This window comes from Montipora capricornis, chromosome 2 (genome assembly GCF_036669925.1).
Source record: "Montipora capricornis isolate CH-2021 chromosome 2, ASM3666992v2, whole genome shotgun sequence".
NCBI classification, from domain to species: domain Eukaryota; kingdom Metazoa; phylum Cnidaria; class Anthozoa; order Scleractinia; family Acroporidae; genus Montipora; species Montipora capricornis.
Genome location: NC_090884.1, coordinates 19,493,741 through 19,511,240, shown reverse-complemented (window position 1 = coordinate 19,511,240; position 17,500 = coordinate 19,493,741). Strand labels below are relative to the sequence as shown.

The window sequence follows — 17,500 nt, the reverse complement described above, 5'->3', positions numbered from 1 at the left end:
TTTCATTTTGCTTCGTATATGAATAGCACAATGGATGGAAAGAAACCGAGGCGAATATGATAAGTCACTTTTTTTCAACCAATATTTTTTTTCCAGAATTATGTTAATAATTGACAATAATGAATCGGTTGGTATTTGGAATGCTCAGTCTCGTCGCCAGCTTTAAAAATGAGCATTACGTATTACTTTGGGTACGTTAAGTTGAGGGGAATTGGCCCCAAGAGTGACAGATACGTTAAAATGTTTGAAAGAAATGGGAATATGATGTCTCACGAGAATTCAACAAGATGTGTTGGAGAACAGTACAATCCTTATGAGCTGTTGTTCGGAATGCCGGGATAAGATTTGAAATTCCTTAACCACACATTAAAAACAGGTTAAAACGAACTGAGAAACCCTGTAAATGAACAGACGACTGGAGGTAATTGACTTACTGAGTAACCACAAGCAGTTCAAAAACACTAGGTAAACGTGTGTTACCACAGGGTATAATAGTGCTGTTATCTTGGTCATTTCATTTAGTTTTATTCTTTTACCAAAGTAATCCATTTATGCCTTGCCAACACACCTAGTCACTATGGTCCTATAGTTTTTCTACCCTGATTCCAGTCGTAAACTTTTAAATGCAGCTTGTCACCAACATTGCCGGGATTGCTTATATCTACCAGCATTTCAATCCACTATATTAAAATTCAGTCATGCGAATAATAATTTTTGAACTATGGTTTATACTTGCCTAGGTTCTCCTCGTCTCTTCCGTGGAAACTGTCATCGTCACTCTCAGACAAACTCTCTTCTTCTTCGTTATCAGATTTCTTCTGTGATTGGCTATATGACTGATACTCATGCTTCATTTCATCCACCTGCACTTGTTTGGTTTCTATCAAGGAACAATGGACATCCTTTACGGACGAATCACTCTCCTCGTCAGACGATGAACCTATTCCATTTGCAACGGGCTCATTGATAGAGCTTGAAACGTCCTTTCCCTTGTTACATAATTCAAAACCATCACTCTCCTTGTCAGATGATTTGCCTTTTATAGGCTTTGGATCTTCATTATCCGATTCGCCGGATTGGTTATTTGATTGGCTCTCGTCTTTGCGTTTCATTTCAGCCAACTGCCTTTGCTTGGATTTTACCGAGAAAGAGACGTTTTCCTCCTGGCTTGCATGGGCATCGTTTTCATTTCTATGAAAACCCATTACAGAGCTAAAATCATCCTTTCTTTTTTTAAATTTAGTATCATTAGTCTCCCTGAAAGATGATATTCTCTTTCTTTTTCTACTCGAATTGGATTCCACATGGCTTTCCAGTCTACCGTTTTCTCGAAAATGAAAAGGGGAAATCTTATCCACGTTCTTGTCAAGTTCTTCTTGTTTTTCTAAATCAGGCGCAACATAATTAACACCGCTTAAATTTTGATTAACATTGCTTCCACTCTGGAGATACTTCGCATTTTTTTCCATTTTGGTTTCTTCGCAATTTTCTTTCGAAGAGAGTTGCTTTGTGGAGTTACATTGATCCTTTTGTACCAATTCTGTAGTTGTACATTTGCTACACATTGAATCAATTTGCCTCCTTTTGCCATCATCCTTGGATTTGAGATCTTTTCTCGATGCCGCCGACGTTGCCATTTTTTCTGTACAACTACGTTCATTAAAGACATCATTATCGTTTTCAGAAGTCCGTACTTGGTTTCTAAGGCTACTTTTCGCTGTGTCCAAATCATCGTAATTTTCTTTAAGGCTATCTACTTCATCCGTAGTAACATTCACACTCGATATCGCCGATTCCTCAATATTCTTTGCCAAGTTGGAATTCTTATTGCAGTCCTTCGATCCTTGACTTTTGTCCAAACTACCGGAATCAAAAGTCGATGACTCATCTTCCGTTCCTTTTCTCGAACTTTCACATTCAGGCGAAGAGCAGTGTTCATTTCTTGACCACTGTTCTTTGCTCTGGACATCAGAGTCAGGCATTCGCGTGTTGGACTCTGCATTTTCGGTTGGAGTAACCTCTCGCATTTGAAGCATTTGCTCCTTATCTACAACGTCCGAGTCAGTAGACACGCAAATACTTGAATGACCGCGTTTAGAACAAACAACAACAGGAAAACTGCCTTTCGAAGGTGAAAGGTCCTCCTTTGACAATGGAGCATTTTCCTTTTCACAACTTTGGTGTAGTTTTTTACCGTGCGCTTTCTTTCCAACCATGTTTTCAGACAAAACTTTCCGCCCGGTTTGAGTTTCTTCCTCCGAGTTGAGTTTTTCCTCGATTTCTCTTCTTCTCTGGGCCGAAGAAGAGGAGCTTCTGTTGGAAACAGGGCTCCTAGACTCCAAGCCTTTTCTTATTACACCGCAATTACTATTCCAGTGACTTCCCTCACTTGATGAACACTCCACACCTTTATCGACATCATGAGCAGTGATCTCGTTTGAAGCTTTCGTTTCCTCTACAGGTTTGTCCGTGTGACACTGAAAAGGTTGCTCATGTTGTCTTTTTTCCATTATCCTCCGGTCCTTCTCCATCTTCGCATCTGAAATTGAGGCATCTTGTCTCTTGCAACGAATTTCTGATGTTAAGATCTCCGCGTCTTTTGTGTTTCTCGTTTCTCCTCCTTCTGCAATTTGGAAATTTCTTCCTGTAACTTCACAGGTTATTCCTTGATTATTATTACTCAGTGATGGATTATTGGATGTTCTTTGTGAACTTCGAAATCCCCTTTCTTCAGTTGATCTATGCATTACTCTTGTTTCTACTTGACAAGTTGATTCCACCTTTTTAGACACCGGAGTCTTATTCACTGCACGTGATCTCAGTTTTTTCAACCTTAAGGCAAGGTCGAGATCACTTTCACTATCTGAACTTGAGCCTAAGTCATCGCAGTTGATCTGTGTCAGGTTTCCATTCTCCCTACTTACAGGAAGTTTCTTGATTATGACCGAACAAGGTGAAGTTACAGATCCACCTGAAGATATTGTGGATAATCTCCTCCTTGAAAGTTGAATTTCTTTACCTTTTTGTTTTGAATTAGTAATGTCACGACCGCGTTGCTCTACAAGGCGATCAATTCCACCTTTTAGTCCTGTATTGCTTTTCTGCGTCGTTTCATTCTTCTTATCACAGCTTTTTCCCTTTGTGTCCTTTACAGCGTTTTCTTTGGTTTGATTTAAGTACCTCTTTGGGGAATACACTGTAGCCACTTGTTTGATTTTACTCGAGCTTTCCCTTTTGTCGGTATCACCGTCACTTATTACACAATTACTGGCATCATCATTTGCACTGTTCCTGTCTTTAACATCCCTCCATTTTGAAGCTTGTTTAGGCGACGCTATAAATGCAGGAAAAGTAAATAAATAAATAAATAAAGAGAAAATAGAAATAAAAATAAGTCCATTTACAATGTCACGATAAAGATGGGTTAAGAGAAGGAAATAAAAAAAGGACTATGTTTTTTCAAACGTTGGCGGTGTAGTTATAATCTTTCAACAAAATTAACTGTCAGAGTGAAACTTGAGGTGCTATATAATCCCATGTAATCCATCCCAGCTTTAGCCCTCGTAAGAGGAACACACCCACACAAGGACAGAAAAAAATTCTGACCAGGGGCAGGGTGGGAATTAAACCCATTGCCTGGTTGCCATTTTACCGTATTTCCGTACACAATGGGTATGTCCAAGATTCAAGAATCGGAGTCCGGCCCAGGCAGGAACTCTGCCAAACAAGTATGGGGTGCGTAACACCATCTGCCATTTACAGTTGCATTTACACATTTGAAGTCGATGGCAACGGTTCAACACCCAGCAACATTTGTTATTCAACAAATATTGAACAATGTTGCACACTGAGACGTGTAGAACGGAATAGAGATGGTCTCTATTTTCGTTCAACATCGTTCAACAACGTTCAACGTGTTCAATGGCATATTTCAACAATCAACATGGCATGACACAATGTTCAACAATTGTTGAACAACAAATGTTGAACCGTGTGTCACAGACACATGCTATTGCGATACAGACCAGTGAGACACTCAGCCGAATAAAGAACATAGAGAAGCGATCAGGTTCTTGTAGCTCGATCCGACCTGTGTTACGGAGGTCGCAGGTTCGAATCCTGCCCCGGACACTGACTTTCGTCCGTTGCCACGCAACTAGCTTTCTTCTCACAGGCACACGACAACTATCAGCAGCAGTTACACTAACTGCAGACAAGTACCAAAACCTCCTCACACAGGGAATCCTAGAGAGTCATCAGTACGAAAAAACTAAACCTGAAAAGACTGTTTTTCCCTTGAGGGATATAGAAGGATAAGGAAATGCCAAGGCTATTATACCATGTTCACCCCAACTAAACCAGTTCAATAAGATATACCTTATGCAAACGGAGTTCTTTTAACCTCTATTTAATTTCTCAAATGTCTCAACGTAACGTGTAAATGCTCTTAATTTTAAGTATTTTAATTTAAGTATTTTAATCAAAACAGATACATGTCTCCGCCCACAAATAGCAAAGGCTAATCGCGGTGGCCGGAGCTACACGCATTCCGTGGTTAAACCGATCAACTAATTATTTTAACAAATAAAATAAATAACAAAGGACGACAACTTAAAACCATTAACACTAACCAATAATTATCAGTACAGTCACGATACAAGCTACAGCAGAATTAGATTAAAAGAATGGAAACAAAATGACAAGTCTAATGAAACTATTCAACGTATACATGAATTATGTAAAGTTTGCAATTTGATGCAGAAGAATGGGCGTTTCAACATAACTATCCTCAGCCTCCATTATTGAGAGCAGCAAACCATGTACATGCTTTTTAAAAGCATTTTTAGGGAGTTGTCGAAATTTGTCCCGGTACGAATTACAGAGTTTAGCTCCAAATCTGGCAAAAGACCTTTGATTTAGGCTCAGACTCGAAAATTTAAATTTAATTACGCTTAGCTAAAAAGCTACTTTACAGGTACGCCAGGAAAAAAACAGAGATGATAAGAGCCTTTTGAAGGTATATAAATTTAAATAAATTAAGATTAAGAACTAGCTAATATTAAAATATAAGAATTTAACAATGTTATCACCAAGTAAAATGTATAAAAAATATGATCATTAAAAGCAGTAAATATTGATTAAGGCTAGATCTACATCGCACTCAGAGTCCCGTGAGATTTAATGTTTTTACGTTGTTTTTAAAAGTAGTGCATGTTTGTATCCTTCGAGACTCGTCCGGTATAGTGTTCCACAATTTCGATGCAGTGTATCTCCATGATCTTAAGCCGAAAGTTGTTGATTTTACTTTTGGAAGGTCCAGTATTGTGGTGCCCCTAAGGTTATAAGTGGAGCACCTTACTATTATAAGATCACGTAAGCTTGTTGGTCCTGCATCGCTGACTAATATCTTGAAAACAGTGGACAATATTTTTGCTAATCGCTGTTCACGAAGACTTGAGAGACCGATACGCTTACAAAAGTTTCTCATAAGACGAGGACTTTTCTCTAAAGACAAAACAGAGCGCTCGTTTGTTCACCATCTCTAACTTGTCAGCTGCTTTGCAAAACGTCTGAACTTCCAGATTAAAAAAAAAACCATAATCATGCAAGGACTGCACTCGATAGATCCAAAATTCCTTCGTGTCGAAACAGAGAATACTACACGCTAACTTACACGACTGTTAATACTTGTTGAAAATAAAAATGTATTTTTAAAAACCGCGAACGAAGACAAACAGAGAGGTGGAGAATTCCTCGTTGGTCTTTCAAAATTACTGTGTTGCTTTAGCTATTCTTTTCATCCAACTTATCTAACAGAGCAAAAGGTTCTTCAGGCTCTCTCGTAGATGGGCCCTGTCGACGGCTCGCGCTTCCGTCCTCCACCTTGGTTACAAACGATAAAAAGAAGTGCCAAGAATGCGCAACCTCGTTCCCAGGGTCTCCACTGTACCCCTGGGAACGAGGTTGAGAAATGCAAACAAATAAGAAAGCTTCGCAAAAGAGGTAGAAAATAGAATATCCTATCAGCTCCCAAACAAAAAGGTAACACCTTGGTTTACATGCATGCATTGTGTACAATTACAAGTTAGGACTAATATATAGACAAGCGGAGCTCCCGGGTTATTCATTCTTACAACAAGTTAACCTGGCTTGAGGCTACGATCCAATCGCAAAAAAGTAACTGGTTAGCAGTTGAGCTTAAGCTCGCGATATGGTCACATGAAACTGGTCACAGTGGGATACATGTATGTACGTACGGCCGTAAGGTGACCAAAACCAAATTTTCTCGCACAGATGAGTTACAATATTTTTTTACTAACGGTGTTTCGCGCAGGTGCTGTCGTCACGCGGAAATTGGCACCGTAACATTAAATTCGGCATTTTGCAGTAACCCTGAACAGAAAAGTAAAAAATATGAACTTGACACTCCACCTTTTGAGAGGGTTTTGACACCTGCCAGCACGACCTAAATGTATTAACGTTATAAAATGCGATACAGTCATGTGCAAGTTGTTGCTGTACGACCAAGAAATCACATTAACAACTAAAAGATGGTTCCTAAATCTTCCCACTCGCTGTCCTCCTCCCAGTAATCAGTAAAATTATGCAAAACACACCTAAGCTTAATACAATGATCCGGTTCTCCTGTGATAAGCTACACAAAGCAGTTTTAAATTACGCGGTATGGCCCTGCAAGAAGCGCAATGACAACTGCTATCACATTGTGTCTGCTTTTGCACAGTGACATCACTTTAATTATTACTAAGTAAAGTTTCTGCAACTGAAGATCATTGCTGTGGGCCCACTGACTAAAAACGACAAATTAAGGTTTCCAAGACTACCAGCTCCCTATCACTGTCACCTTCATTGATTTCAAGATGGCTTTTGATTCCATCGACAGGAGGGTTATGTTTACTGTTTTGCGAACTACGGAATACCAGAAGCTGAGGTCAATGCTATACGCACATTGTACAGCAACTCTAGACGTCGTATAAACATAACAACTTTCTTTAATTTTCCGAACATGTTTCGACGGTACATCCATCATCTTCAGTGTTACATATTTTGAAATCGTCGTTGAATTTAAAGCGCGCGCGATCTTACAAAGTTCGTTATATTGCATACTAAAACAAAATGAGTGACGCTTAGTTCTTTACAGGGAGAGAGTCAGGTTAATGAGTTTCACCTGCTGGTACAGATCGGGCTTCTCCGATTTTATAAACATGGATTCCTTAAGCTTCACTTGGTACTTAGTGGTTGCAGAGTCCAGGATCTCGAAGCAATCCGGTGTGCAGGATGCTCTACAAAACTCTGAACTCTGCAGATGTTTAAAAACGTTCGAAGACCTGTCTGTAGAGCATCCTGCACACCGGATTGCTTCGAGATCCTGGACTCTGCAGCCACTAAGTACCAAGTGAAGCTTAAGGAATCCATGTTTATAAAATGGGAGAAGCCCGATCTCGACAAGCAGGTGAAACACCTTAATCTGACTCTCTCCCTGTAAAGAACCACGCGTCACTCATTTAAATTTTTGTTTTGTTTTAGTACGCAATATTGACAACGCAATGTAACGAACTTTGTAAGATCGCGCGCAAAATATGTAACACCGAAGATGACGGATGCACTGTCGAAACATGTCTGGAAAATTAAAGAAAGTTATGTTTATACGACTATCTATATTGTTGCTGCTATCTAGAACTCTAGAAGTGCAGTGATGGTAGATGGGAGCATTTCTGACCCGTTTGAAGTCTCAACCGGCGTGCTCTAGGGCGATGTTCTTGCCCCCTTCCTGTTCATCATATTGGTTGACTTCCTGTTGACAAAGGCCACTTCAGACATTCACTCCGGACTTGTGATACATCCACGTCGTTCAAGAGGGTACCCAGCCAAGGTACTTAATGACCTGGACTTCGCTGACGATATTGCGTTGTTTGAATCCACCATCCCCTTGCACAGGCCCAGCTTACCAGAACAACATCAGCATCAGACCACGGCCTGATAATTAGTGTGCCTAAGACAGAATACATGACTGCAAATTGTCATCCTACGCCACCACTGCAAGTCTATGGTGAAGCCACCAAATATGGGACGGATTTTTAAGTATCTCGGCTCCCAAATGGTATATTCCGGAAGTGATTTTAAAAGACGCAAGGCGTAGCATGGGGTGCTTTCTGGAAGCTCGAACGATTTTGTAAAAGTTTGCAACAACCCATTTCAACTAAAGTCAAATTGTTTTACACCTCCTGTGTGATGGTCCTTCCCTATGGCTGCGAATCCTGGGTGCTATCTCAAGAGATGGTATACAAAATCAATGCAATAGCCACTTCTTGCTACAGGATCATGCTGGATATTAAACGAAAAGACCATGTATCCAACTCTGCCGTATACTCCATGTTCTGAAGAGTTCAGGAATGTTTTAAAAAACGTTACAAAATCATTGTTGTTTTCCTGGAAAATTCTAGATTGTGCTGATGTATATTTTTAAGTGACAGATCATGGAAAGTTCTAGAATCCTAAAAATGAGTATAAGTAATGCCATGATTAATGTGCTTAAAATAGACACAAGGAATATTCTAGATCACATAGTTGAAGCCTATTTGAGAACCGTTAGACTTCTCATTTGTTGTTGGAGTTTGTCATTGGAGATTTTAGTAATTAATTCCATAAAGTCATTCAGTTCCATTGTTCAGATCAAGTTCAAGCGTGTTCAGATCAACTTCAAGTGTAAAGCTCAACGCTTCGACTAGATCCAATAACACTCTGCTAAACATTGGTAGCAGAGCGAGGCTTATGAAATCAGAAGAACAAACTGCGAAGTTTTATTTACGACATGAGAGATGAACTCATCAGTGGAATTGAGGAAAAAAGTATCGACGAAAAGAAAGTGAAGCTGTTATACAACAAGATGTTAGATGTGTTCCAGGAGTTTAGGGAAAATTGTAACAATCTACATGAACAGTGGGAAGTGTACAAAGAAGTTGATAAACAAGCAAGATTGCAAGGGGAATACACTCAAGTGAGTTCTCTTATTCAGGAAACAACTCAATTGGTCATTGAATATGAGGAAGTTCTTCAAAATGAACAAGCACGTCAGCATGCACGTCACTATGAGGATGAACCGAGGATCTTGAAAGAAAGAAAGCCCTCTCGAACTGGTTTGGATCAACAAATACAAAAATTAATTCCATAGCAGATATTGGACAAGAAGAATATTTACCAGAAGCTCACAACTCCCAAGGGTTATCACCCTGAAATGCTAATCCAGTTGAGTCAAACAGAGCCCTTACCGGTAGTGAGTACAGAACAAGGAGCCTGTCAGACAAGTTCAGCTTAAAATGATGCAGATCCGTTCAAAGGTCTAACAAGATTACCAATACCAAAGTTCAAGGGAGACAAGCGATCATTTGAGGCATGGTATGTTGGGTTTCCATCTGATAATAGGGAGACACAAAAAGGTACCACCAGAGCAAAAACTGCTGAGAATGTACAGTTGTCTTGAGGGAGAGGCGCTGTGTACCATTCAAAATCTGGGTTATTCTGCTGCTGCATATGATGTAGCTATAGCAAGACTAGTACGAAAGTATGATAAACCTGGGATCAAAGGCAGCTGGGGAACAGGGATGGCGCAGTGGTGAGAGCACTCGCCTCCCACCAATGCGGCCCGGGTTTGATTCCCGGCCCCAGCGTCACATGTAGGTTGAGTTTGTTGTTGGTTCCCTCCTTGCTTCCAGAGGTTTTTCTCCGTGTACTCCGGTTTTTCCCTCTCCTCAAAAACCAACACTGCCAAATTCCAATTCGATCCAGAATGCACTGATTTATCAAAAGGCCTCATCAAGGCTTCTTTCAACGGTTCATATTTGCGTATGTGCGTGACTACAAGCCTGAGTACACGTGATCTCTGCGCGAGACGAAGAACATTATGCAAGTGAAACATAAATGTCAGGAATTTCTATATGTTCATTCCCCGCATTCTGGTCTCTCTTTGAATGCCAAGCCTCCAGGAAAAGTCTCCTGTGATAGTCAGCTGCCTTGTCAACTATAGTGGCGTGGTCAAAGTCCATATTATGGCCAAATTGGTTTGCGTGTTGCGCAATTTCAGAATTGCCGTCGCAAACACGGACATTTGCGCAACACGCAAACCAATTTGGCCATAATATGGACTTTGACCACGCCACTATAGTTGACAAGGCAGCTGACTATCACAAGAGACTTTTCCTGCATTCCTGACTGCAGTTTCAGCATATTTCATATTATATTTGTTTTGTCTATTCTTTCTTTATATAAATGTTATTTTTGACAATAAAAACTTTCAAATTATAAAAAAAATTGTTGAACGAGCTCCTGAGTGCTCTTAAGGTGTTCCGTGGGTAAACAAATTCCATTTCCAAAGGCTACCAGTTGATCTTGCCAAGGCAGCACTGGCATGGTTTAGAGAGCTTCCAGATTTGTCTAGGGTCAAGGTACAAAGACCTCTGAAGAAGTCTGAAAAAGTCATAGATTCACAACTGCATATATTTACAGATTCCTCAAAGGAGGCATATGGTGCAGTAGCTTACCTGAGACACGAGTATCAGTCAGGAAGCACAAAAGTTCGTTTTGTGATGTCAAAGGCAAAGGTTGCACCGCTAAAATCCATTAGTGTTCCTCAACTAGAACTAATGGCAGCTATTGTTGGCTTGCGAATCGCTGAAACAATGAGGCAGACTCTGCCTTCCAAAGGATAAGTGGGTCTTCTGGTCTGGATGTTTTGCATTGGGTACGTGGACATTCCCGTCAGTTCAAGCCATTTGTCTCAAACAGGGTTGGGGAAATACAGACCAAAACTGATCCTGCGCAGTGGCACTATGCACCAACCAAAGTTAATCCTGCCGACAAATTGAGTAGCGGAATGCCAGCAGATTCATTGGTCAACAACCAGACCTGGTGGAATGGTCCTGAGTATTTGAGTCAGCCAGATCAAATGTGGCCCAAGTAACCCTGCCCAGTTTCTGTTCAGATGACGTGGAGAGGAAACTAAGGTACAGGGTCACACTTCTTACCTCTACTGAAAGAGAAGTATCCATGCCCAAGTTGAAGTGGAAAGACACAAGACTTGATCCAGAGCGATTTTCAGACTGGTTTAAATTTTTTCGTGTATTGGCCTACTTTTTTCGTTTTGTTAAAAACAGCTCAAGGGTGACAAAACTGCAAGGGCCCTTGACAGCAGAGGAGATCAATGATGTTGAGGTTATGGTTCTTCCTCAAGTACAACAAGAGTCCTACCCTGAGGAGTTCTCACGAGCACGCAAAGAAGCAGCTTTACTTACAAGATCAAAATGTTACCAATCTCTCCCATTTTAGGAAGTGATGGCCTATTACGTGGCAATAGACGTTTGCGATTGGCAGAACATATTTCCTGGGAAGCTTGACACCCTATTATCCTTCCAAGAAAGCATCAAGTAACGAAATTAATCGTTGAGCGCCTGCACAAAGACAGCAATCACTCAAGGACAAATCAGGTTTTAGCAATGTTCTCTGTTAGGGTTTGGATTCCTGGAGCTCGAGAAGAGATTAGTGATTGCAAAAGTGCATGCATGGTTTGCCGAAGAAAAGTTCAGCCCGCTTCGCAGGTTATGCTCCGCTCCCTGCAGTGAGAGCAGAAATGTCACTTCGAGCATTGAACAACGTTTCAGTTGATTTTTCTGGTCCATTCCTAACAAAGCAAGGAAGAGTAAAAACCAGATTCAAACCCTATCCATGTCTTTTTGCATGCATGAACACCAGAGCAGTACACCTAGAGATGGCATTATGGTTTAGACACAGATTCATTTCTCAATGCATTCTACAGAATGACCTCACGGAGAGGATTCCCTGTTCAAGTAATCTCCGATAATGGCACAAATTTCGTAGGAGCCGCAAAAGAATTGCGCGAGTTGGTAAACGCCCTTGACAAGACGAAACTGCAAAAATTGACAGTGAACAGAGATGTGGTTTGAAAATTTAATCCTCCATCATCACGGCATTTCAATGGCGTGCATGAAATACTTATCAAAGCAGCCAAGCGAGCCATGTTTCATCTATTGAATAAGGCAGATCTAACAGTTGAAGAGCTGATGACTGCAATTGTGGATGATGAACTCTCGACAGAGTTCAAATGTGGATGATCCAAGTTGGAGGTCAGTTTGCCCAGAATCTGTAGATGTCGACCAATTAATCGCATAGTGAGGTGGCGACATGCTCAAGAAATAGTTTGTCAGTTTTGGAAGAGGTGGTTAAGAGAATGGTTACCATCCTTGAGCTCAAGTAAGAAACGGCGGAAAGAAAAGCGCGACTTAGAAGTAGGTGATCTTGTACTGGTCTTGTCAACAGATACCCCGCATGGAAAATGACCGTTGGGAAGGATAGTTCCCTATCGGCTAAACTATACAATACAGGGCCACATACGGTTACATGTTAGAAAGAGCGGCTCAAGACTGAAGAGAATGTATATTTGCTTCTGGATGGCTCATCACTTACGAGTCATGTCAAATACAGTGGCTCGGCGGCTCGCCAGTCAAGAAGAATGAGTGTATGCGGCTCGACGGCTCGTCACTTACGGGTCATGTTAGATTGATAGAGTGGCTCGGCGGCTCGCTAGTAAAAAAGAATGAGTGCACGCGGTTCGATGGCCGATCATTTACGGCCTACGCACTCTTATCTCTCATTTTACGGTTCGGTTAACTACACTTTTTACAAGATCGTGTGAAGAATATAGCACTCGTTTACAACTTCGTCCCCAGGGTCTCTGATGAAGAAGAGAGACCCTGGGGACGAGGTTGCACTCGTTTACTGATTATATAACACAAACTCAGTTCGAAATATATGAGAAGACATCAGGTAGAATTCAGCTTATTTGTGCTTCGAACCACCTTTTATCGCTACAAAAGCCTGTCCCTAGCAGGGACAGATTAAAAATTAGAAATGACGTAATCCCATGGTGCCCCTGTTTGGGCACATGGTCCCATGATTCTCTCCAGCTTTTTCTGTTGTGCTTCAAAACCACAAACAGGTAAGTACAATTTACAGCATACTTTGTCGCTTTACTTTACTTTCAGCTATTTCCTAGAAAAATAATTTGCAGGAAACTTAGTTATGACCAGGTTTGCGAAATTTTTGATGCTTACAATATTCCATCAGTAGATTGCTTGAGTACTCCTACAATCAAATCAGCTCTCCTCAAACCAAGAAATACGCGCAAGATCGTGATAAGGAGATGGCTGTGGTCCAACGGACCTTCCTAAATTAAACAGGACCCCTCTGCTCCTTACATGATGCCCTAGCATCAGGACGCAAAGTCCCCATGGAGGAAATTAAGAGCATAGTTGAGCAAACATTATGCTTGATTGGTTCAGCTAATCATCAAATGTCAGTTTTGCGAAGGAAGAAAGTTCTCGCTAACATTAATAAAGAGAAAATCAGTCTGGCTGAACAGCCACTCCCTAATGCCAAACGTTTTCTTTTCGGAGAGGACTACCCCTCCGTTGCTTCCAAACAAGCTGAACTATCTCGTGGTCAAGCCAAAAACTTATCAACTGTCTAAAACGCTAGGCAACCCGTTCCAGAAACCTATTTTCTACAAGGATAGAAATCGCCCCAAACCCTCGGGTGCCTTTACTACGTACCAAGCAACCCGTTCAAAAAACTTTCAGCCCTTTCATCCTCACAAGGGACTCTCCAAACCAAGACTCAACCAATTCTTAGACAGATGGAAACATATAACGTCAGACCCAGAAATCTTAAAAGTTGTGTCAGGATATCAAATCCCCTTCCACTCGCCTCCCTTTCAGTTACAGGTTCCAGTTACAAAATGTTCAGATTTAACAGTTCCCTTCATCGACTCCGAGTTAAACAACCTCCTTTCTCTGGGAGCAATAAAAACAATCCCATTCTCGACAGAGAATTTCTACAGTCGCCTGTTTTTAGTCCCAAAAAAGGAAGGAACTTATCGCTTACTAATCGATCCGACTCGTCTCAACAAGTTTGTGGAAACCTGTCATTTCTAAATGGAAAATATTTCATGTCTCAAAACTCTCTTAAAGAGGGAAGTAGTGGTAGGAACTAGTTCGCGTTCCTTTTGACGGTTGGAATTGGAGCGTTCTGATTGGTGGATTCCAATTTTGGCGAGAAATTCAAATGTGAGCAGGAAATGCAAACGAACATTAGGCAGGAAATTCAAATTTCAAATAATGACGTCACAGGCATGTGGCACCTCCCTTATGCGAACCCTCAGGAAACAGAAAATTTAAAATTCAAACAATGACGTCACACGGGTCGAGAGAGGGATGACGTCAAAGAGTCCCAGGCCCCTTACGGTCAGAAAACACACTAGGAAAAAAAATGAAATCCAACAGGTTTTAATGACTAGAATAACAAATGAGTATGTACAAGAAGAAGAAAAAAGCATAAAAAATGTCACACTAAGTACAAGAAGAAGATGGTGCTCCGCACACGCACCCTAGTTTATTATCATTATGGTAAAGGCTGATTTTAGATGTGGCCGATCAATGAGAGGATCCAGAACCCAATCATCCTACTGTTCACATCTGAGTAGAGTCTCCTTAAAGTCACCTCAGTTTTCTTGGTGCCCCGCACATGCACCCTCGCAACTTTGCCTCACATCTCCTCATTGTCGTCCGACAGGAGTCCGGAGAGCAGATGAGCATTGGCTGCATCAATGTCTGACAGGAACCCATGAGCATTCTTGTCATTATCGTCATTCTCAGTGAGACAATACCCATAAGGATACGTCATTGCTGTCCCCAGTCGAAGGATGCATTTGTCGAAGACCAGTTGATAGTCTTTGTGGGCGGGCTGGGTACGAAGTTCGTACTGTTTTGATTTGCAGATGATTTTATGCCCTTGATGAATGCGTGTTTTCCGCAATGTTATCAAAGGATGTTGGATTACGTCTAAGGTGTTTTGACGCAACACTTCATAATTGAATTGCGCCATTCCCTCCAGATTGAGAGAGTGTCCCTTGACTTTACACACAGTCTTCTTATCGTTGCACCGGTACCCATAGTTTTTGGGCCCGCCCGAACAAAATCCCACAATGTACTGACCGGGTTTAAGTTCATTGGTGAACTCACCAAGATGGGTGCCGAGGGTGATGTCACGTTGATCAGGACGATGCACATAGCGAACGGAATCGGTGCCGTAATAGAGGACCTGTTTACCGAGGAGGTCCAAGGCCTCGTACAACTGTAAACGTGCCCAGCAGGTTGTTAATGACGCAATGAACACATTCGTGTTGACATTGAGTTCCTCGCACTTGTCCTTGGCACGGTAGTGCACTTCCACCCAGTTCTCATCCATGCAAGTGACCTCATACAACCGTAAACGTGCCCAGCAGGTTGTAAATGACGCAATGAACACATTCGTGTTGACATTGAGTTCCTCGCACTTGTCCTTGGCACGGTAGTGCACTTCCACCCAGTTCTCATCCATGCAAGTGACGTACGGAATGTAATGTTGGGCCGAGTCCACGAAGAGCTGGAAGGGTAGAGGGTCAAAGAAGGTTTTCACCTGCATCAGGCTATGCCTCTGTCCAAACTTGCCCCACAAGGAATTGAGCATTAGTTTGGCTAAGGACCGTCGACCCGGATCCTAAGCGATCTTAGTTGGGTCAAGTTGGATTCCTTCATGACGTTCAAAGTCCTCCACATAGGCCTGTTGTTGCTCTTCCGTGTTGCACCCACTAGGCCATCCCAACGCTTCCACTTTGATCTTAAGCCAATTGTTTACATACTCGGCAAACAATCCGCTGCGTGTTTCCTCAAAGTGACACACTTCGTTGATGTGTGAAATCACGTAGCCCATCTCCACCGGTTTTTCTATCTCGTCGGTGCACCAAGCATGGGCCAGCACCCATTCATCCTTGGTGTAATCGCACGAAAGGGAATTTTCGTGTAGAGATTTGTCAATGTCTTGCTCCACACAGGTGCGACATAACGGGAAGGTGAGCTTTCCTCCACACCGGTAAGGCAAGACGGAGTGACACAAATTCTTCAGCAGGAAGATGGTCCACAAAGCCAGACCAAAGTACTGGGAGAGGTCGGTGGTGCCGGGTTCGTAGACAAACTCAGGATGGCCGATGGGATACATTCCGTTCTTATTGACTCAGGGGTAGAGGGAAGTGTAGTCCACATACCCGATTTCCTCATCGACTCAAACCTTGTAGGCAAAGAAGGCGTCACGAGGATTCATGGGTTTGATGGTCATTCCGTCAAAGGGAGAAAAGCCGGTCTGTTAGCAGAACTCACGACGAAAGGTCAAACACCCCTCTCGGAAGAGTTTGACGTCGGAGATACAATAGTCCACGAGATCCCTTTGCATGTCAAACTGTGCCTCGTTCGCCAATTGAGCAGTGTACCATCGCTCGAATTCAGCCTTGTCTGCTGTGGACATGGTTTCAGCCATGTAGTCTTGTCGGTTGAGGTATGTCCAAAATTTATAGTTCCTCCTCCTGTCACGACGTCAGTGGTCTGATGCCTCCTAAAGGCCAGAAAGAGTGGTTTGGAGTTAAATATGTTGTGGAAGAACATTTTGGTAAATAAAGAGCAGATTCATTAAAGTCAAGAACTTTGTTTTTTATTGTTTGTAACAAAAACGTGAGTCAGCCATTAAAAGTCTTTTACACTTTGAGTTTTTGTTTTGCTCGCATGATTCTCTTAACGATGGCTTCGGTCCAGGTTTTCTTGCTGGGGAGATTGCTGATGGCTTTCACTATTTTTGCATCCGCTTTCCATTTCTCTTGCAAATTCTTGGCCTGGGAATAATTAATGTCGTGTCATTTGGCAATCTTGTCCAGCTGATTGATGCCCAGATTGCCACGCTTGAGTCTCTTTTTCAAATGCATCCCTGGTCCCATGTACCGGTACCCCGACACAAATGCACCCATACAGTCTGGATGGATATGACGAAGGAAGTTAGAGGAGGGTCGCAACATAATGCACAGTAGCACAAACAACCTTGTTTGTAAACATAAAAAATCGTTCAGTTGTCATCATCATTTTCTTCTTCATCATCTTGCATTGGGATGGGACGCAGTTGGAACATCCTGTTCAATAAAAATTTTCGTCTGTCCAAGCCGTGTCTGTAGCCACTTCAACATCCAGCGAATCCTCCTCCATGAAGCAATGTCGTGTTTTCATAACGTCTCTACGCACAGGGTCATGCTTTAGATGTTCAAATCAGTGAAGATAGTGCAAGTACAGCCCTCGCAACTTTCTTCTGTAAACTGGTAACAGGGCATTAAAAGCTTTGGCCTCAGCTATCGTTTCAGAGACCCCCTCCTTCAAGAACTCGTTGACTCTTTTGTCTTCGGTTGAAGTCAGTGACTCTTCCACCTCTTGGCGCAGAGTTTCCCAGGGAACTTTGTTATCCATTTCCCTGTCACAAACGTCTTCATCCTCAGACTCCATGACCATGTCCGAGTCCAAGTCTTTTTCTTCCTCTTCATCTTGGTGTGGCTCCTCATCTT

At 42.0% G+C, this 17,500-nt stretch overlaps 1 protein-coding gene across 6 annotated transcripts in view; it reads right to left on the bottom strand.

The window, feature by feature from the left end:
* The window catches only part of LOC138039021 (uncharacterized), a 40,210-nt gene that overhangs the window by 4,297 nt on the left and 18,413 nt on the right, over positions 1-17,500 (bottom strand). For all 6 annotated transcript variants that reach the window (XM_068885167.1, XM_068885168.1, XM_068885169.1 and 3 more), the window contains exon 5: positions 737-3,334. In XM_068885167.1, the coding sequence (XP_068741268.1) occupies positions 737-3,334 (2,598 nt within the window). The remainder of the gene's footprint in view (positions 1-736; positions 3,335-17,500) is intronic.